We start from the raw sequence: 21,346 nt of genomic DNA, 5'->3' as shown, positions 1-21,346 counted from the left end.
AATTGTAAGTCGCTACAGCACAAGTGTTAAACGCTCATCATGCCTCACACACCTAACGGGGGAGGGGAGACTTTGACACGCCCATTTCAATGCCTGTCGTTAGTCTGAGCATTTTCAAGGATTCGATTTTCTGATCCAACTGTTCAATCTTCTCCTTCTGAGTAAAACCTGCACTCTCTGTATCAGCCCATCCCATACCCACGAAAATGAGCGGGTTCTCACAAGCTGGCGTTAGAAATTGACAACATTCCCCTCCAGGAAGAGGCGGTGCTTCCAGCCCCGCCCCCAGGCTAACACCAACACACTCTTTCTCTTGCGGCCTCTGCTAGCTTCTGAAAGCGGGTGGTGCTAGCTGTGTTCAGCTACCTTTGCGATCTCCCCAAGTTCATGCATAGTCACGCAGACGCCGCCTGCTGTGTAGCGATGATCAAAAAACTCCCATTCGATGTAGTTTAAACTTAATGCGGTGGCATTCACCAAAGAAGATTCTGTGAGGAATCTGCAGGACTTTTTTTTATCTTCACTGGTGTCTGTGGCAGACATAAAATCCTGTCCACCTCTGTCATGGGAGGGATCACTCATCAATATAGGGTGGGGTCATCTGGACCCCATAAGAGAGCACAAGGTTTAAATGTAAATAAGTCATTGAGAGTTCACCAGTGCTTCTTAATAGAATGACAATTTACAGAAGCTCTAAATACGATCATGCACATGCTGAAGCTTCATCTCTTTCCTCTCTGAAGGAACGGTTACGTGTGCGCCAGTAAGACCATGGCTTTGAGACGCATGCTGGAGGCTGCCAGTAACGACGCCAGCTTCACCAGCCAGGAGAAAGGTTTGTATGTGCAGCAACCTGTTTTTTTTTGTTTGTTTTTTTAGCTGTGAAAGAGGAATGCAGTCATGCTGCTCTCCTCCTGTCTGGCAGATCCAGAGGAGTTCCTGAACAAGCTTTTCCAGCTCCTGAGAGTCGAGCCGCTCCTCAAGATCAGGTATCTGCTGCTGCTTTTGTCAGCTGTTCTCCCCTAAGTCTTTGCTTCACACACCACCCTTCAGCTCCCATGATCCTTTGTTTCTGAATCTTGCATAAGCACGATCAGATCAAACTTGAAGGCTCAGACACACCCAAAATGTGGGCGGGGTTTATGCTAGTCATTGATGGGATTGCATCAGGACCTTGAGCTCACACAAATGATGAAACACATAGGATGACAATTGAGGCTAAATCCAGCAAGGTTTTTCAAAATAAAAGACTTTTGGTTAAACATGAACTGATACTTCTCTAGCTGTGACATTCCTGATCCGACTTGCAAGCAGAGAAAAAACGTGCACCACAAACAAGCAAGAAGTGACTCCTCAGAGCAAATGGAACTCTTACAGTAGATGTTACTTTATTTAGAATCCTTTTTTGAGAAGTCACTGTGACTCGCTGAGAAGTTTCCTGTTTCCATTTGAGCAGGCGAACATTCCTGTTTCAATGGAAATAATTATAATGACTTGTGTCTTCTGGTTCATCCAGATTATGATTGTTCTTCCAGAGGAAAGTGGGCAGGTCCTCGATGAACCGGAAGGTTTTGTTTTGGATTAAAGCAAGACTTTTTATAGAATTGAGTCTGTGTTTACATTCTTTGATTTACTGTAACTTTTCAACCATTAAGACGATCAATGTAATTCCAGTAGATTCTGAAGGAGAAAAGCCTTCAAAATCAAAATATTCCTGTCTGTTTTAATCATAGTAGCAGGCGGACCAGATTATTGATGCTGATGGTTCATTCCCGCTCAGGATTCTGACCTCTGCCCTCTCTCAACCCCGCCCTCCTCCATCAGGTCGATGAGTCGTGAGCCTCAGGAGTGCCACCTGTACCAGCTCTTCCCGCCCACACACTCCCCCTCCCCGTCCGTTCCCGCCTCCCCCGTTGAGTCCCCCATCCCCCTGTCGTTGCCCTCGTCCATGAGGGTGGCCAGCGTCCAGAACCTCCTGGAAACCTCTTTCCTGCACTCGGGGCTCAAGTTCGTTGAGGTAAAGTTCTGTTTTTGAAAGGGGAAATGACCCAAAGCAGGTGAAATCTGTGCAGTAAGATTCTAGATGTTTAAGGGTGTTAAACTCCTCCCTACACACTTTAGTTTACACTTTCACACTTTTCTATCTTGTTTAAAGTTCAAACCTTTAAAGAAAAACAAGTCAAGTGTTATAGAGTGAAAACAAAGATCTGATTACGATCAAAGATTTCTGTAGATTCAGTAAACTGAACGCATTCTGGACGGAAAACAAAGTTTGGAGATGATTGATTGATAAGATCCACACCCAATCGGGACACGGAGCACGGAGCAAAGTTAATAAAAACATTTTTAAAAAGCGAGCAAAGGGTTCCGAGCAGGAACTAGACCGACTTTCAGCAGGAAACCTGCAGCTGATGGTCTCATAGAGATCAGAAAGTCTTTCCTAAAACTTGTGTTGAGAGCTAAGTTTACATATTCACATCAAATCTGAACATTTTATTTGGATTCTGAGGTTATTCTGGATGAAATCAGTCATGTAAAGTAGTCCCTACATCCCATCTTTAATAACTGTTAAGGAAATGAAAACATGAAACAAGACTTATTGTTTTGTTTGTAAAAATGATTTTCACGCTTCAGTTAAACTGTTCTGCTTTTCTTTAAAGTCCAACAGAACTCCACTTATCTTTTGACCAATTTTTGTAGTATTTCCTGTGACTTTTATTAATGATTATGCTGTTTTTAGCCAATATTTTTTTTTAAAATTGTCGCTTTCTAGATCATAGTTGAGGGTGGAACTGTTGGCGTGGAAAAAAAAATCCACTTCTGGACAGGACGTATGTGGGGGGTGGGGGGCTAAGATCCAAAGCTGTTGGATCAGACATTTTAAGCTAGCAAAAACAAAAAAGAAAAAAACTCAGAAATGCAATTATAAGCTTCATTTTCCTTATCATGGTCCTCCATCGTCAGAAAAATGCCACAAATCATTTTTTTTCAGTGGAGTGGGTCTTTAAAATACTATTGATCTCAATTATTCTAGTTACCACAACTTAACTGTTTTTTTCTACCCTAGTTAACACAAATCAACTCAAATTTTCTTTGGTTAAACTCTGATTAATCATCATAAAAGGATCACTATTTTCTGTTAAGTTTAAGGTAAATGATGCTCCTCCCCCCAGGCGCCCTCCTGTCTCCTGCTGCTCATGCCGAGGTTTGGCAAAGACTTCAAAATGTTTGACGCCATCTTGCCCACGCTCAGTCTGGACATCACTGACCTGCTGGACGACAGTAAGAACCGGGGCGAGGAGTAGGTTCTGTCTGTGTTTCTCTGAGTTTGTGACAGAGTTTTTTTCCTCTGCAGCTCTGCGGCAGTGCAGCATCTGTCAGACGGTGGCGGAGTGGGAGTGTCTGCAGTGCTACGAAGATCCGGACATCACTCCTGGACACCTGAAGCAGTACTGCAACACCTGCAACACCCAGGTACGAAATTAGCTCATTTACATTTTGACTTCCCCTCCCCTTTTTTCTATATATAGAAATTGCGCATCTAGGGGTGGTAAATTAATTTAATAGTCAATTAGTCGTTACTTCATATTATATGGAGTCAGAGTGTAGTAAACTTGAAAGTTATAATGGCATTCTGCAGCTTTTTGGACTATTTTGGCATTTATTAAGGTTTTTTTAAGGCTATTCTGGAGTTTAGCTAATATTTTAGCCTCAAGCTAACTATTTTGGCTAATTTAGGCTTTTTGTTTTTTTTAGGCTATTTTGGAGTTTAGCTAATATTTCAGCTACATGCTAGCTATTTAAGAATTTTTTATGTTTTTTAGGTTAATCTGGAGGTTAGCTAATATTTCAGCTGCATGCTAGCTTATTTTGGCTAATTTAGGCTTTTTGTTTGTTTTTTTTAGGCTATTTTGGAGTTTAGCTAATATTTAACCTACGTGCTAGTTATTCTGGCTAACTTAGGCTTTTTTCAGTTTTTTAGGTTGTTTTGGAATTTAGCTAATTTCAGCAACATGCTAGCTGCTTTGGTTAATTTAAGATTTTTTCATTTTTTTGGCAAATTTGGACTTTAGCTGATATTTCAGCCGCATGCTAGCTATTTTGGAGTTTAGTTAATATTTCAGCCGCATGCTAGCTATTTTGGAAAATTTAGGCTATTTTTTGTTTTGTTTTTCAAGCTATTTTGAACTAGCTAATATTTCAGATATATGCTAGCTGTTTCGGCTAACTTAAGCTGTTTTTTTAGGTTGTTTTGGAATTTAGATAATGTTTCAGCTAAATGCTAGCTGTTTTGGCTAATTTAGTAGTTTCTGTTTCACTTCGGCTAATTTGGAGTTTAGCTAATATTTCAGCTGCATACTAGCTATTTTGACAAATTTGGGCTATTTTGGAGTTTAGCTAATATTTCAGCTACATGCTAGCTGTTTTGGCTAATTTCGACTTTTTTTTTAGGCTAATTTAGCATTTAACTAATATTTTAGCTGGCTACCAGCTTCAGCGTTTTCAGCATCATCGTCACCAGCATCTTGAGCGGCCAAATTCAGCTTACAGAATTTTCAGCTTACAGAATTCCCACTAGCATTATCGCAGGTAATGCTAGTGGGAATATATGTCTAGTTTTTAGTTAGTTTAAGGCTAATGATGGTTAAGACATTTTTGTCAAATTTGAAAAGAAGAAGGTTCAAAACACAAACTTGGAGCTGAAATAAGCAGGTCACATGACCACAGGGTTGGTTCATGATGCAGTCTGTGGCAACGCCCCTTTTCCTGTAGCTTTTGTGGGCGAAGCAGTGATGTCATGAAGACGTGTTGACCGTGGCCTCAGGGTTTGGAGGTGTCCACCCTAGTCTGGAGGCTGTGACCAGTCAGAAGAAAGCTTATGTTGTTTTCCCCCCTATGAAGCCCCACCTCCCCCAAAGGTTCCCCATTCCCCCAACATGGAGGAAATTCAAATCTATAATGTCTCAAATAGGGCTAAGTTGATAAAATCGATTAATTGATCAAAACTTAAGAAATCCATAATCGATCTATAAAAGTAGAAATTGATTTAGCACCTAAAGCTAAAGTCCACTAGCTTGATGCTAACGTATTATGGGATTTCCCATAGGACGGCTAATGCTAACGCTCAGTCAAGCCAAACCTACATTCCTGACTGGCTTTATAAACTCACAGGCATGAATTTTATAAATATTTTTTAAAGTAACCAATTGTGGTCTAAAACAGTTTTTTGCTCATACTTTCTCCTTCTGGAATAAGGTTTAATGCTATAACGTGATCGCCACCTAGTGTCCAAACTGAATGGTTTCATTGCGTTTTATTCCTCATATTTTTATTAAAACTTACTTTTATTGGTCTGATGTTTGAGTCTCTTTCTGTTTTCATCACTTTTGTTAACTGAAGTTCATTGACCAGCTTTATAATTAATAGAATAAACGTGGAGATGAATAAAAACCAGAGTCGGTGAATGACGGCGTTTGCCCTCCAGGTCCACAGCCACAGGAACCGGTTGTCCCACAACCCCGTGAAGATCGGGATCCCTGAAGGGCCGTGGCCTGACCCCCTGATGTGCACCCGCCGCACAATGTCTCTGTTCGCCGTGACGTGCATCGAGACCAGCCACTATGTGAGCTTCGTCAAGCACGGCCCCCAGCCCACCGACTGGCTGTTCTTCGACAGCATGGCAGACCGAGAAGGTGACAAAAAAATCTTAATCTGAACCAAACTATAAACCGAAAGAAGTTCTTCTGAATCGTTCCTGTTGGTCTTTGTACCCCCAGGTGGACAGAACGGCTTCAACATCCCCCAAGTGAAGGCGTGTCCCGAGGTGGGCCGCTACCTCAGCCTGTCGGAGGAGGAGCTGAGCAGAGTGGACCCCGGCTCGTTGCGGGAGACTGTCCGCCGCCTGCTCTGCGACTCGTACATGTGTCTGTACCACAGCCCTGAGCTCAGCCTGTACAGGTGATGGGCCGTCCTGCAGACAGAGCAGCCGGACTCCGCCCTCCCCTCTCCGCTCAGACTAAAAAACGCTGCTCTTCTCTTTAAAGTGGGAGGGGGCTGCTGCAGATGCTGTCGTCGAAACGGTGTTTTTTTTTTTCTCATTTTATTGGACATAAAATCTGCAGTTTCACACAGACAATCCAGAAAAACAGCATCTTCAAACTAAAAACTTTGTCCCAAAGGTTTGATGTTTCTATTTATTCTATGTATATTTATTATCAGCTGTTGAGGATGATGTCTGGAAACAAAGGCGGGGCCAAAAGGAAGTTTCCTGCAGGAAGTCGAGAGCAGCAGCGATTTGTGGATTACAAATGCTGGGATTTAATCTGAGGAATTCCTTGTTACTTTGAATGGGATTCAGTGTTAAAGCTGCTCTTTTTCAGCTGGGATGAGATGCACATATTATTGTCCTACACTGGATCATCAACTGAGACTTTTTTTTTTTTTAATCTAATCAAGATTGATTCACCCCTAAATGGGAGTTAGTTTAATGATTAAAAATGTCCTCTTCTTCATCCTCGATTGGTGATCTGCTTTCACTGCATTACCTGTTGGTGAAGCATCTCTGCTCCAAACAGCCACTCAGCTGGAAGAACAAGAAAGCCGTAACAATCAGGACACGTGCCTTATGAACAATGTGAGCATAGCTGCATGCTGGGAAATATTTGCACCTGCTTCAAAGATGTTTATGTGCTGAACAGCACCGCTGTGACTCGCCACAACCTGACCACAGAACTTGCACTCCTTCACTGACTCGTCAGTGAGTCTGTACAGAATGATATTTTTGCACACAGATGTTTCAACTTTATAACTGCTGATTTCATATATAACAGCCACCGGCAAAAATAAATGAAGGCGACCAAAAATCTGAAATGACTGAATTGTTTTAATTTTTGTTGGTGTTTTTGTCAACTCACTGTTAAAATTATTAGTAAAATTTGTTGTTTTTAATTTGGTAAAGCCTATTTTTATATGAGCATCACAAACGGTAAAGATATTTACCAAGCGTTAAAAAATTGGAACGTTTATTATTAAAGACAAGTTAACTCCTCTTAAGTTATGTTGATCTGACAGAAAACCTTTCAATTTCATGCATTTGGTACTAAAATCAAATGGATGCTTTTACAATCCTTTTAAAATTTTCAAATATATTCAGTCTATAATGTATTTGTTTTATTTTATAAATGTATTCATCTTTGATACATTTGCTTTCTCGATTTATTTGTTTTTTGTTGGGGGCAGAGGAAGTTACGTCACTTCCTCTGCGCAGCCTGACTGCGTCATCATTGCGGGCCTCAGGGGTAGATTTGTTGACGGTGGTCGTCGTGTTTTATCTTCAGTTTATCGGATTCTGTATTCTGGAAAAAGCCTCTGCGGAGCGGCCGTGTGTGCGCGGGTGTCCCTTTGCGGTAAGGAGAACCTCGTGTTTGGACTCTCCGGTTCGGACAGAGCGAATCTGCGCAATTGACTTGCCCCGTTTCCTGTTCAGAGCAGTCGGATTAAATATTACGAACCGGAGCTGACTTGAACACAAAGTAATAAAAGTATAATTAGTAACGCTTGTTACGTTTTGTTGCCGCTGTAGTTTAGTTTTGTCACCGCGGCAGGTGAAGGCTGTCAGACCAATTATCGCGATAACTCCGCTCGTTTGTCTCTTTGAATAAACTTTATTGTCCATTGTATACAAACAACAGTGTCATAAATCAAATGCTCACTCCGACACCAGTTTAAAATGATGAATGTCACGATTTATTTAAGAGCCAAGATTCAGAGACACGAATCCTTGTGGAAAATAGGGTCACTGGTTAGTAGGTGCTGAAAAACCGGAATTTAAAATAAAGCTATTATGACAAAAAAAAAACTGCAAAAGAAAGGTACAAAAAAGCAAAATATTGTCTGAAATATGTGAAAAGTAAAAAATATCTGAAAGAAAACCTGCTGATACAGACCATAACAATAGCAAGGGGGGGGTAAGGTTAAATAACACCACATTCATAATTCCTTATGAATCAGAAGATACTCTGTGATGTATCAATAAAGAAACAGGATTTATTCTAGTCTGTAAAGTACTTTTAAAAACACCCAATGTTTAAGATTAAAAGCAACATTCAAAAATAAATACTCTTATTTTGAAAAACTGGGGGTTTGGAAAAACTACCATGGATCCTTATTTTCAGTTTTATTTATTTCCCCAGGTGCTTCCTGACTGAGGTCCAGCAACAAAGTTTGTTGCCATGGCGTCCCCAGGGGGGCAGGGAGGAGTTTTGTCCACACGAGGAGGCGGGGCCACACGAAGGATGAAGTGGGCTCTGGAGCTGAGCCTTGGAAACACCAGGTGAGCGAGAACAGATATAAGAGTCATGTGTTCAGAATAAGATCTTTTAGTTCAGAGTGTGACAATTTGTATTTTCATTACAATTTATGATTTAATGTTTTCATTTAGTTTTTATTTGGTCTTTCTTCTAGTGCTGCCACAAACGATTATTTTAATAGTCGATTAATCACTGATTATTTTTTTTGATTAGTCGACTAATTGGGTCATGCACAAACTGGATATGAAGCACGCTTTTTAAACTATCATTAACGTTAAACTAACTAAAAACTAGATATATGGCACTTCATGCGATTATGCTAGTGTGAATGCTATAAGCTGAATTTTGTCGCTGAAGATGCCAGTACTGTTAGCTGAAAACACTGAAGTTGATAGTAAAAATCACTGAAACTAATAGGTGAAAACGCTGAAGCTGATAACCAGTTGAAATATTAGTTAAATGCCAAAATAGCCTAAAAAATTGAAAAAATCTAAGTTAGCCAAAACAGCTAGCATGCAGCTGAAATATTAGCTAAACTCTAAATTAGCTTAGAACACCTTAATGCCAAAATAGTCCTAAAAGCTAGCAGAATTCCAGTATAACTTTCAACTTTACTACACTCTGACTTAATATAATATAAAGTAGCGACTAATCAACTATTAAATTAATCGTCGACTATTTTAATAGTTGATTTTTCGTCGATTGGTCGACTAATCATGGCAGCCCTACTTTCTTCCATTAAAAGTTATGGTCTATAAAGATGTTGCTCCAAGCAGAATGTCAATAGTTTGTGGACAAAGTTTGAGCTGCTTCTCTGTGCTTGCAGGGGTCGGGGGGATCGGCAGGGGGGTCAGGGGGACGTGGTTTATCCCATCGGATTCTCTGAGAAACCCGTGCCAGACACCAGCATCCAGGAGACGGACAAGAACCTGGTGGAGAAGGTGAGACGCTTGATGGCGGCTGTGATCTGCAGGAAGAGTGTCTGACAGAACTCTCTGCCCCCCTCCCTCGTGCAGCGCTGCTGGGACGTGGCCCTGGGGCCCCTGAAGCAGATCCCCATGAACCTGTTCATCATGTATATGTCTGGAAACACTATATCCATCTTCCCCATCATGATGGTGTGCATGATGGCGTGGAGGCCCATCCAGGCTCTCATGTCCATGTCAGCCAGTAAGTACCTGCCCCCTCCGCCGGCTCCTCCGGCGTTCCCGCCCTCCTCAACCCATTCTCTGTCCACCAGCCTTCAAGCTGTTGGAGAGCTCCAGCCAGCAGTGGCTGCAGGGGCTGGTTTACCTGGTGGGGAACCTTCTGGGCTCGGCGCTGGCCATCTATAAGTGTCAGTCCATGGGGCTGCTGCCCACGCACTCGTCTGATTGGCTGGCTTTCATCGAGCCTCCTCAGGTAACGTTCACACCTTCACCCTCGTGAACATTTGTCCTCCTCCAATCATCTGAACGCCTTTGCTCTCCACAGAGAATGGAGATCATGGGAGGGGGGATGGTGCTGTGAAGTCCGACGACCAGCCCCTCCCAGCAGAGGGCGCCGCACCACTTCATATTTCATCATGTTCAGAACAGTTGCATTCATGTTTGAGAGCTGATCCTGGATCTGCTCGGGTTTCCTCCTGTGTGCTTTCATGCTAACCTGCTTCCTTTTCTGTAGATTTTTCTGTGAAATGTTCTAATAAATCCATAATTATTACATTTTGTGGTTTAACATGGATTTTTTTTTAATTTGCTTCACAGATTTTGCAGGAGTTCTCTGCAGTTGTCCTGAAAAACCTCAGAAATATGGACAAAAAATGCAAAAGCTTGTGTAAAACATGCAGTAATTTTTTTTTAATTATTATGTTTAATTTTATTTTCCCTATAATTCTTTCATGGTTTAAATAATATTTATTTAAGGTAAAATTCTACTTTGTATTACTATTTTGTTTCTCTTGTATTTATGAATTATTTTTATTCACTCGCTGACTGTTAAGCCATGTTTTGTCGTGTTAAATTGTTTGAGAAAAAAAATTGGATAAAAAAAAGAATAATAAACGTGACTATTTGATCAGGGGGGAAAAACTTTATTAACACAGATTTGATGAACAGAAGTGAAAACTTCCAGGAATGTTTTGAATTTCTGAGTCTTTCAGTGGTTTAAACGTCTCATTTCTCAGAATTAATTGTTGAATTTGTGTGAAAGAAAACTAACTTACAGATTGAAGCTAATTAATAACAACAGGAGTCTGGATCAGTTTAATCTCATAGGATTCAATAAGTTGTGGAGTTTTTGCTGTGGTTAGTTCTGATTGAGACGGTCCTACCGCAGCAGATCTATTAGTTTGGGTTTCCTGATGTTATTACAATTGTGGTAAATAAAATGTAGAAAAAAAATTTACAATAAAAATGCTAAATAAAAAAATTTAACTTGGAACCATAAAATACGGAGGCCCTGAAGAGACATCAAAATAGAAAAAAAAGTTTAAAAATACATAAAATGCAATAATTTTATATATTTTTAAATTTTATATATATATATAATTTTTACTTCAATGTCTCTTTAGGGCCTCCATAATAAAAAGTAAAAAGTTAAAAACATATACATTTAGATAACAGAGTTAAAAAAAAACACATATTATTATTATTATTATAAGTTACTTAAGCAAAATTCACTATTTCTGTCCCTCCTCACGTTTTTCTGTCCTGAACGCGCACGCGCGCACGTCTAACTGGAAGGAGTTTCAAACCAATCTGCAGTTTCGAGGACACCGGTTTGACTCGCCGGACCCGGTCCGGGACTTTGTGGGCCGGGCGGAGTTCCGGGAGGGGCTTTATTCCAGTCGGTAAGGATGAGAGTGAAGAGGTTCACGCAAACATACACAGAGAGGACACGCGCTCAGAAGGTTTTGAATGAAAAGTTGGAAGAAGCCGAGAGCGGACTTTCCAGAGCAGCCGTGAACGCATCTTAGTTGTAAAAGTTTCTCCGGGATCTCAGGTGCGGAGCGGCATGGAGGCGCGCAGGTGTTCCTCCGCGGCGCAGCAGGACTGCGCGCATCCGTTCATCCATGACGTGAAGCTGAGCACGGCGCAGAGGATCAAGGTAAGACCCGCATCCTTGGGATGCGCTGATTTAATCGGGAACCGCAGAGTTTGGCCCGAACCGAACCGTGCGCGGGAACGGTCAGGATGTGTCAGATTAGAACTGGGATTTTTTTTAAGTCAAACAAAAAACTTGGAGTGACAGCAGCTCTGAAAATTTAAAGTTAATAAACACATTTTTTTTTTTTGCTATTTTATTTTTCCAATTTTGGGGGACTAGTTTCAGCTTGAAACTACTTTTATTTTCTTTTTTTTACTGCTTTTTTCCCAAAGTTAATAGTAGTTCACTTTCAGCTTATCCCTTACGGGGTCGCCACAGCGTAACAGCACCCACTGTTTCGCAGAGTTTTTACGCCGGATGCCCTTCCTGACACAACCCTGTACTTGAGGGGCACAGGGACCCAGTTAGGCAGCAGCGTCAAGGGTCTTGCCTAAGGACCCAATCTGGGTGGGGATCAGTGGACAACCCTGGGAATCGAACCCAGGGCTGAGCCACCCAGCCGCCTTTTCCCAAAGTTACTGATCAATCATAAGGCAAATCTAGAAGAGGGGAGGGGGAGTGCAGGGGTGGAGCTACTGGGGGGAAGGGGTGGCAGTTTCCCCCAGCAAAAAGCTTTCCGCCTTAATATTTGAGTCAAAATAGTATCATAATTAATGCTGCCATAAACGATTATTTTAGTAGACGACTGATCACCGATTATTTTTTTGATTAGTTGACTAATCAAGTCATGCATAAAGTGGATGTAAAACACAACCATCATTAGCTTTAAACTAACTAAAAACTAGATATATTCACGCTAGCATTACCTGCAATAATGCTAGTGGGAATTCTGTAAGTTGAATTTGGCCACTGAATATGCTGGTGATGATGATGCTGAAATTGATAGCTGAAAACGCTGAACCTTGTAGCCAGCTAAAATATTAGTTAAATGCCAAATTAGCCTAAAAAAAGTCGAAATTAGCCAACAGCTAGCATGTAGATGAAATATTAGCTAAGCTCTAAATTAGCCTAAATTAGTTAAAATAGCTGGTATGCAACTGAAATATTAGCTAAACTCCAAAATAGCCTAAATTAGCCAAAATATGTAGCATGTAGCTAAAATATTAGCTAAACTCCAAAACAACCTAAAAAAAGCTTAAGTTAGCAAAAACAGCTAATATATATCCGAAATATTAGCCAAAGTCCAAAATAGCCTGAAAAACAAAACAAAAAAAGCCAAAATTAGCCAAAATAGCTAGCGTTTGGCTTAAATATTAGCTAAAGTCCAAATTTGCCTAAAAAAATGAAAAAAGCTTAAATTAGTCAAAATAGCATTTAGGTGAAATTTTAGCTAAACTCAAAATATCCTAAAAAAACCTTAATAAATGGCAAAATAGTCCAAAAAGCTAGCAGAATATCACTATAGCTTTCAACTTTACTACACTCTGACACCATATAATATAAAGTAACGACTAATCGACTATTAAATTAGTCGTCGACCATTGTAATAGTCGATTAGTCGTCGATTAGTCGACAATCGTGGCAGCCCTAATCAAAATTAACAAAGGTTAAGAAATAATTACTATAAACTTCTTAAAGCATTACTAAAATAACAACAGCAATATTTTAGCTCCGCCTCCAATGGTCCACATCTCATGGGTGATGTACCTGTTGTTTCCCTCTCCTCCACAGGGGGCGCTCCTGGGCTCAATCCTCTTCCCGTTGCGCGTCACCCTGGCGGCGCTCTTCTTCCTCATCATGTGGCCCCTGGCCCGGCTGCGACTGGCCGGCCTGTCCGAGGAGGAGCGTGCCAAACCCGTGACGGGCTGGCGGAGCTGGCTGTTCCACCCCCCCATCTGGCTCCTGAGTCGCGCTGTCTTCTTCTCCCTGGGCTTCCTGTGGGTCAGGGTGAAGGGACGGCGGGCCAACCTGAGGGAGGCGCCGGTGCTGGTGGTGGCCCCCCACAGCGGCTTCTTCGACATGCTGGTTCTGTGTCCCACCCAGCTGGCGACGGTGGTGTCGCGCTCTGAGAACACCAGCCTGCCTGTCATCGGAGGTAAACGGTCCGGATCAAAATTAATGTGTAAAATTAAAAATTTAAAGTTTTCATTAAAAAAGTGGTAATTGATGCAAAAACATTGATTGATGGATGTGGGAGGGGCCTGACTGATGCTGATCAGGTCCTTAAATAGGTAATTAGTCCCACTTTGATCATCTTTTGATCTATTTTCAAAGCATTCCTAGTGGTGTTTTTATTATTGTTATTATGACTTTTTTTGCCAAAATTAAAACAAAAAGTGTGTTTTCTTGGACACTAGGATTATTCAGCTGAATGAACTAAAGTCTGAATGACAGTTTGGGCAAGTGTTCAGAGCCTAAAGGAGCTAAACATTCCTCAGATTTCAGAAATCTTTGGTTAAAAAAAAAAAAAAAGGACATATTTTTAACATTCAGACAAAACACCTTTAAGGAAACAAAATGTGATCATTTTTAGAATTGTGTAAAGGTGCATTCCCACCAAACAGGATTCGCGCGGTGGAGGCGGACAGTTTCAATGTTAAGTCAATGGTACAGACGCGACATGAGGTGATCTGAAGTCTCACAGTGCGATTTGAGCGACCGGCGCGAATCGGGCAGCGCAGCCAAAATTTAAATATCTAAAGTCTGAAAGTTCGCCACATCACATCTGCCAATCAGGAGCTCCGCTTTGGGGATGCAGTGTTTTCAGTGACCCGATCAGCAGGTGGAATATTAATCCAAAGCTAGCGGTTTTTGTCCAGAACTTTCATCTTTTTCCTTTACCCACTGGAGCAATGTTTGTGCAGAGCTCATCAGGCCGGTTCAGGCCTCATCGAGACATTAATTTTCTTAATTTTATTTTTCCCCCCACAGGAAGCCGTTTAGTTCAGACGCAGAGACACAGAAACACAGTGGAAGCGGCTGTCATACAGACACACCCCCCTGTACTGGGAAAATCTATTAATAACAATCATATAAACCCAAACATGGAGACATGATTACTGATGTTTTTGTTAACATCATCTGTGTCTTCATACATTCTAATTGAGATATCCACAGACATCATTCCTTATAGCATCATGCTAAAAACATTAGCTGGTAGCTCCTTCCACATGCGTCAAGCTCAGGAACTTGCAAATTTGTCGAATTGTGTTTGGTGTGAATGCACCTTGAGAAAGGAACCTGGAGATGAACAATTTCTGACTAAAAAACAACTTTTTCCACTTTGAAGAGTAAAAATTGATGTTTTTGTGTTATATTGTGTATAAAGATTATGTTTCAAACATCAGAATTATTGTTCAGTTCTATAATTCACTGATGAGTTGAGCTGAGTAAAGAACATCCTATTCCTCAGCCAGGTTACGTTCTTTAAGAGGCAGTATTTTTTTTTTTTAAATAAGATGCAGACTTTTGGAGGTGAATCTCTGTGCTCTAGTATTTTGGGCTCTCCGTGTTCCCGCTGGGACAGAGGAGCTGCTCAGAAATGAGGATTTGCTGCAGTTCCCTCCTTGTCGCTGTTTCAGCCCTGCTGGAGTTCAACCAGTCCGTGTTGGTGAGTCGGAAGGATCCGGAGTCCAGGAAGAAGGCCGTGGCTCAGCTCATCCAGAGGCTCACCTCTGGTGGATATTGGCCTCAGGTAAGGCCACACGTCCAGACGCCCCAAATCAGAGAGAAGATCATTCTGCCACCTGTTGATGTTCCCTCTCTTTGTGTTTAGATGCTGATGTTTCCTGAAGGAACCACAACCAATGGACGCTCCCTCATCAAATTCAAACCAGGTGAGTCTCTGAACACATCATGTTGGAATGAACAGCATGTCAAGGGCGGCCAATCACTTTGCTGTGTAACCTGAAATGCTGGGAGGAACTGTTACTCATCATTTTTGCTGGCTCCGCCCACAGGAGCCTTCCTGGCCGGCGTCCCGGTCCAACCCGTCCTCCTGCATTACCCGAACAGGCTGGTGAGTGACAGAGGGAGAAGTGTTGTCACGGCTGGTTCATAACTAACATTTATGATCACAAAGGTTTGAAGGTCAGAGTCTGTGAGTGGGGCCTGTTGAGTCTGAGGGGGTGGAGGGCTGTCAGAGCCGTGAATCTCTTTGTGTTTCTCTTATATATTTTTATATGTATATATGAAGGGAAATCATGGAGTGTAAACTGAAAGCAGACATCTGTCAGTGAATAAAGAATTGTTACCCGTTTATGTAAACATGACGAGGAAAAAAATCTGCTCTTATAAACCGCAGATGGAAAAACATCCCACCTCTTCTGTGTAGTAAAAGAAAGTCAAGTTCCAAGTAGTTAGACTTAATCTGAATTTCATCAGTAATAATTAAGTTAGGAGCTCAGGTCATTAACTGGTTAATTAAACCAGTTTTATGTTTGGAACCCTTTACATAAAACTATCTCAAAATCACCTCAAAATAATCACATATCTTTGGCAATATTGTCTTAAAGCATCTCTTCACCATCTCAGAACTCTCATCATTATCTTCTTGCTGTCTTAAAACAGTCTCAATTTTGTCTGAAAAATTGTCTCAGTTTAGTCTCATAACATCTCATCACCATCTAATTATTTTTCTTATTATCGTCTTAAAGCTATCTTAATATGGTCTCATAATAGTCTTGAACCTGTCTCATTATTCCCCTATTACTGTTTTAAAACCGTCACAACATGATTTCATAGCCATCTCAATATTATCTCGGAACATCTCTTCACCATCTTATAACTGTCACAGTACTATTATCGTTGTCTTATTGCCATCTCAAAACCATCTTAATAGGATCTTATAACCATCTCAATATTTTTAATAACCCTTTCATAACTGCCTCATAACTGTCTCACTATTGTCTTATTCCTGTCTTAGAACCAGCTCAATAGGGTCTTATAACTGTCTTAAATCTGTCTCATTATTGTCCTATTACAGTTTTAAAACTGTCTCAGAATGATTTCATAACCATCTCATCACTGGCTCATAACTGTCTCAATATTGTACTATCCTGTCTTAGAACCATCTCAATATGGTCTGTTAACTGTCTTTTAAATGTCTCATTATTTTTCTATTACTGTCTCAAAACCATCTCAGTTTAGTCTCATAACATCTCATCACTATGTCATTATTGTTTTATTATCGTCTTAAACCTATCTTAGTATGGTCTCATAATAGTCTTTAACTTGTCTCATTATTGTGCTATTACAGTTTAACAACTGTCTCAATATGACTTTATAGTCATCTCAATATTATCTCAAAACCATCTCAGTATTGTCTCATATCCCTTTTTTGGAACTGGCTCAATATGGTCTAATAACTGTCTCATTATTGTCCTATTATTGTCTTAAAACTGTCTCAATATGGTCTCAAGACCATCTCAATTAAATCTTAATATAGTCTCAAAATAGTCTTACACCTGTCTCATTATTTTTCCTCTTAGCGTTTAAAAAAACGTCTCAACATAATTTCATGACCATCTCAATATTATCTCAAAACCATCTTAATTTAGTCTCATAACATCTAATTATTGTCTTATAATCGTCTTAAAGCTATCTTAATATGGTCTCATAATAGTCATTTTTGTCCTATTACCATTTTAAAACTGTCTCAATATGATTTCATAACCATCTCAATATTGTCTCTGCTCATCACTGCTTCATAACGGCCATATTTTTGCCTCAAAACTATCTTAGTAAGGTATGATAACCGCCTTGTTATCATCTCAAAATCATCTTAATATTGTCTCACAACCATCTTAGCACCGTTTCATAACAGTCATTATTGTTCTCATTACTGTCTCAGAATCGTCTCAATATGTGACCAACTTATAACTATTGGGTCATTGTCCAATTACTGTCCTAAATCGTCTCAATATGATCTCACAACCTTCTTATGACTCATTATTGTCTCATTACTGTTATAAACCTGTTCTCATGTGATCTCAATATTATCTTATCAATATTGTCTCAAAACCATCTTATTACAGCATGAAAACAGTGTCATTATTGTCTTGAAACTGTCTTGATATTATCTGATAACCATCTCATATCTGTCTCATTATTATCCTATTACTGTCTCATAATTGTCTCGTTTTTATAGCATGAAAAGGGGAAAATTTTGTCTAAAATTACAAAATGTTACGAAACAAACTCAGTCTTGATGCTCATCTTAGACATTCCTCAGCGAATATTTTCAAAAGCTTTTGAATGAAAGGTTATCTTCATTTCCTGTTGGGTGAGACGACGTACAGATAAACAAAGCTGCTTCCATGTGCTTTTTGCATCCTTAAGGAGTGTGCACGGGGAGTGTGCACGAGTCCTGCATGACTTGTCAGGTGTTTGAACCCAACTGTAATGTTTGCCCTGCTCCTGTTTGCATACCCGGGTTGTAAAAGACTGAAAGCCTTTTTCTCCTCCTGATATGCCGTTTATCATTTTATGGCTCTCCCTCAGGACACTGTTCGTTGGACGTACAGAGGAACAACCTGGTGAGTTCCACCATGTTTTCATTCACTCTTTGATGGAAAAAAAATCCAGATTGGTTTTAGTTTTTCTTTAAACTTTCATTCCATCTTCCTTTTCCACATATAAATTACATATATTGAAATACGCAGCAGTATTTTCTCACAACATGCAACAGTGCTCCATCTGTCTTTAAACTCATTTCCATAAATACCAATTCCTGTGGAGCCTTTCCAAAATAAAAGCATGACTCACCAAATCAGAAAAAAAACGGGTAACTAAAATTAATCAGTTGGCCGTTAAAAATTAAAATACAAGCAAAAATGTCACAATCTCCTGAAGTGCTTTTAAAAAACAAAAATTGAAATAAAAGGTGTGTAAAGTTTTAATTAAAGACACCTTTCGTAGATTTTGTTTTGTCTGATGTCAACAAATATTGAAAAGATTAGATCAGAATTTTTAGACACACAGTCAGACTGATTCAGTGATACAAACAAACAGACAAAAGGACACAAATGTCGTCGTTGTAAATGAGAAATTGTTCTCAATGGACCAACATGTATAAATAAAGGTTATATATAGACAAAGAGACAGATTTTATAGATAAAATAAGTGCAAGAAAGCCTAAAATGACTGAAAATGTTTGTGGATCTTTGGTGTGATTCCTACTTTGACTTCTGTAACCGCACTAAAAACATGTCTACTCATTAAAACCAGTTAGAGCTCCATGACTTCACAGCTTAAAAGACTCGTTTTCACAAATGTCATCATGAAATTTAGATTCTTATCTTCTGTCTGAATTTTTCAAATGCTTTTAGTCCAGAGTCAGAGTTTGGATGAGCGGATGCTGCAGTGAATCAGTGTTTTTCCGAGCCGCTGCAGTTCAAACTATCAGTGGTTGTGTTTGCTCTTCAGGATGGAGGCGATCTGGTACACCACGTCTCAGCTCTACACCAACATGACAGTGGAGGTGAGTTCTGCTGGTTTCATCTTACTTTAGTCACAGCTGATGGAGGCTAACTTTAAACATTTTAATCGAATGAATGATAATCATGCTCCTCCTCCTCTTCTCTAAACCTTCATTTTTGTGCTGCAGTTCTTGCCGGTTTATAAACCTTCAGAGGAAGAGAAGAAGGACCCCAACCTGTACGCCGACAACGTCCAGAAGCTGATGGCCCGGTGAGGGACACTTTTACTGCCTGATGATGAAATCATGAATGCTTTTATGATGACTACAGTGGGACTGGAGACAAAACAGTTTTTTAAAGGCAACTTTGGAGAAAATGGTGCTTTAAAAATATACAAAACGACAATAAATAAATGCTAATTTTTCATTTTTGCAGGTTAATACCGAAAGAAAAAAATCAATTTTAATATTTTATTCAGATCTTATTGCACATCGTAATTCCAGTAAAAAGTAATTTCCTTCGTTTTAAGTTTGTTGAACAACACTTTGTTCTCACTTTTCAGAGCATTTTCCTCTTTCTGGTTTTCTCATCCGTGGCGAAATGGTTCTGACTCTTTCTCTTTCCGTCCGCAGAGCTTTGGGGGTCCCGGCTACAGATTATGTGATGGAGGGCCGGGTTCCTGTCAGTAAAGTGGGTGGTCTGTCTCTGCCGCTGGAGTCTCCGGCCCGAGCTGCGCTGACGGAGCTGCGCCGAGGCGGGTAAGTGAGACGACCTCCCCCGCTCTCGTATCTGTAATCCTGCTGCAGTAAATAGGGGTGTGTATTGGCGATACGATACGTATCGCGATACACATCTCACTATTCGATACGTATCACAGAATATCCCAAGAATAAACCAAAACAATTCAAGCAAGCAAGCAAGTTTATTTATAAAGCACAATTCCAATCCAAGCCAATTCAAATATTTAAAAATTACAAAAAGGAAATAAAAATCTATTGATAAAACACAAGTAAAATCATAAAAGTCAACAAGATTAAAATTCAGGAATTTAAAATATTAAAAACATACACATAAAATAGTTCCCATTTTAAAACACATTGTTAAATAAAAAAGTTTTCAGCTTAGATTTGAACATTTTCAGACATTATTTTTACATTTTTTTATATGATACTGGGATCAACGTGGCACAGAATTTCAGTTTAGTAGTACAAGTAGTACATGTCTCATAACAACAAAAATCGTGAGGCTGGCTAAACATTTATCTCTAGCATGTTCTCGCGAGATCTTGTTTTGTTGGAGGTTTAGATGGAAAACAAAAGTAAGATGCTGAAGAACGCTCAAAAGTAATTAATCAAATATCATATTGTCATCCATTTTAAATCGATACAAGTATCGCTGATTTAAATATCGCGATATATCACGATATATCGCCAAATTCGATTTCTCCCTACACCCCTAGCAGTTAATGAACCAAATGTGACATAAGTGTGTTTTATTTTTGTTTGTTTTCTATATTCTAATCAATTGTTTTTGTAATGAGTTTGAAATCATTGTGTTTTTTCCTGTATTTTTCAATCTATGCTTGAAATAAACCAATCAGTCAATCAACTCCCACCCCTCTCCCCTCCTTTTCTCAGCCTGGGGGAGCAGGAGATCCAAGCGACCATCGACAGGATAATCAACAGGTGTGGGGAGGACCCTCAGGGGTCAAAGGTCAGCGTGGAGGAGCTGGCCTCCGTGCTGGGATTGAGGGACAGACGAGCAGCACTGCATGTGTGCGGCCTCTATTCCAAGGTGAGTTCCCAAACCACGCCCCCTCCGATTCATCTTAGGGCGTGGCCTTGATGATGCTGCTCACTCGTGCAGGACGAGAGCGTGGACCTCCGGCAGCTCGGCCTCAGCGTTCTGGCTCTGTCCGGACTGACGGACTTCGGGTCGCTGCTCCATTCTGCCTTCACTGTGAGTCTGACGCCATTCTGTTATTAAAACAGTGAGTGTTTATTTATGACGGAGGATTCTGCTTTCAGCTCTTTGACAGGGAGAAGAGAGGCAGTCTGAGCGCACAGCAGCTCTCTGGCCTCATGGGGGCGCTGCTGGGCGTTCCTCAGCAGGACACCGCCGCTCTGTATGCAGAGGCCTGTGGCGGGGGCTCGCTCACGGAAGGTAAGTCGTTGGCTTACAGGTTATTAAGGGCAGCAATGACATCTACAATCATGGAGGAGAAAAAAACAGACGGAAAACAAATGATGTTCTGAACTCTGATGTTCTGCAGGAAAGCTGCTGCAGGTTCTGACCCAACACCACACGTACCAGAAGGTCAAGGAGTTCCTGGAGTCCCAGGAGGCAGGTTCTCCAGTCACTCCCCCTAAAGCCAAAGGTGTGAACGCCACCAACGGACACTCGGTCATCAGGGAAACCCCGCCCCCCCACAACAAGAAGCAGGAATGATCCGCTGATGTTCTGCAAACTTTGGAAATAAGGGCATACAACTGTGTGTGTGTGTTTTTACTGTGTAAATGTTGCCGTTTTTAAATATTTTAATGTTTTTTAACAATAAAGTGAAAACTATTTATTAACTTTTCTGTAGAAAAG

General features: G+C 40.5%; 3 protein-coding genes across 4 annotated transcripts in view; all 3 read left to right on the top strand.

The window, feature by feature from the left end:
- si:cabz01101003.1 (ubiquitin carboxyl-terminal hydrolase CYLD) overlaps positions 1–6,870 on the top strand; it is a 15,273-nt gene extending 8,403 nt beyond the window's left edge. For both annotated transcript variants that reach the window (XM_024288713.2, XM_024288714.2), the window contains 7 exons: positions 744–835; positions 926–989; positions 1,825–2,017; positions 3,174–3,282; positions 3,356–3,474; positions 5,486–5,693; positions 5,778–6,870. In XM_024288713.2, the coding sequence (XP_024144481.1) occupies positions 744–835; positions 926–989; positions 1,825–2,017; positions 3,174–3,282; positions 3,356–3,474; positions 5,486–5,693; positions 5,778–5,962 (970 nt within the window). In that variant the 3' untranslated portion in view covers positions 5,963–6,870. The remainder of the gene's footprint in view (positions 1–743; positions 836–925; positions 990–1,824; positions 2,018–3,173; positions 3,283–3,355; positions 3,475–5,485; positions 5,694–5,777) is intronic.
- Positions 6,871–7,248: 378 nt separating this feature from the next.
- On the top strand, positions 7,249–10,012 carry emc4 (ER membrane protein complex subunit 4). The gene is made up of 6 exons (XM_024288715.1): positions 7,249–7,406; positions 8,193–8,332; positions 9,136–9,250; positions 9,326–9,479; positions 9,550–9,710; positions 9,783–10,012. Exons 2-6 carry the CDS (start codon positions 8,232–8,234, stop codon positions 9,816–9,818), a joined length of 567 nt encoding a protein of 188 aa, XP_024144483.1. The 5' UTR covers positions 7,249–7,406; positions 8,193–8,231; the 3' UTR covers positions 9,819–10,012.
- A 146-nt stretch (positions 10,013–10,158) lies between these two features.
- Positions 10,159–21,330, top strand: lpcat4 (lysophosphatidylcholine acyltransferase 4). Its single transcript, XM_024288717.2, has 14 exons — positions 10,159–11,139; positions 11,292–11,396; positions 13,068–13,431; positions 14,918–15,030; positions 15,112–15,172; positions 15,296–15,354; positions 17,838–17,872; positions 18,762–18,816; positions 18,943–19,025; positions 19,387–19,512; positions 20,392–20,548; positions 20,621–20,713; positions 20,782–20,917; positions 21,027–21,330. The coding sequence occupies exons 2-14, from the start codon at positions 11,304–11,306 to the stop codon at positions 21,200–21,202; spliced, it is 1,551 nt and encodes a 516-aa protein (XP_024144485.1). The 5' UTR covers positions 10,159–11,139; positions 11,292–11,303; the 3' UTR covers positions 21,203–21,330.
- The last annotated feature ends 16 nt before the right edge of the window (positions 21,331–21,346 follow it).

This window comes from Oryzias melastigma, linkage group LG18 (assembly GCF_002922805.2).
Source record: "Oryzias melastigma strain HK-1 linkage group LG18, ASM292280v2, whole genome shotgun sequence".
NCBI classification, from domain to species: domain Eukaryota; kingdom Metazoa; phylum Chordata; class Actinopteri; order Beloniformes; family Adrianichthyidae; genus Oryzias; species Oryzias melastigma.
The sequence above is the reverse complement of the archived record's forward strand: the minus strand, read 5'-3'. Positions and strand labels throughout refer to the sequence as shown.

Coding starts and splice junctions, on each gene's coding strand:
- lpcat4 (XM_024288717.2), top strand. CDS start 11,304: ATGGAGGCGCGCAGGTGTTCCTCCGCGGCGCAGCAGGACTGCGCGCAT. Junction 13,432..14,917: donor CAGCCTGCCTGTCATCGGAG/GTAAACGGTCCG, acceptor TCGCTGTTTCAG/CCCTGCTGGAGTTCAACCAG. Junction 15,173..15,295: donor CCTCATCAAATTCAAACCAG/GTGAGTCTCTGA, acceptor CTCCGCCCACAG/GAGCCTTCCTGGCCGGCGTC.
- emc4 (XM_024288715.1), top strand. CDS start 8,232: ATGGCGTCCCCAGGGGGGCAGGGAGGAGTTTTGTCCACACGAGGAGGC. Junction 9,480..9,549: donor TCTCATGTCCATGTCAGCCA/GTAAGTACCTGC, acceptor TCTGTCCACCAG/CCTTCAAGCTGTTGGAGAGC. Junction 9,711..9,782: donor CTTTCATCGAGCCTCCTCAG/GTAACGTTCACA, acceptor TGCTCTCCACAG/AGAATGGAGATCATGGGAGG.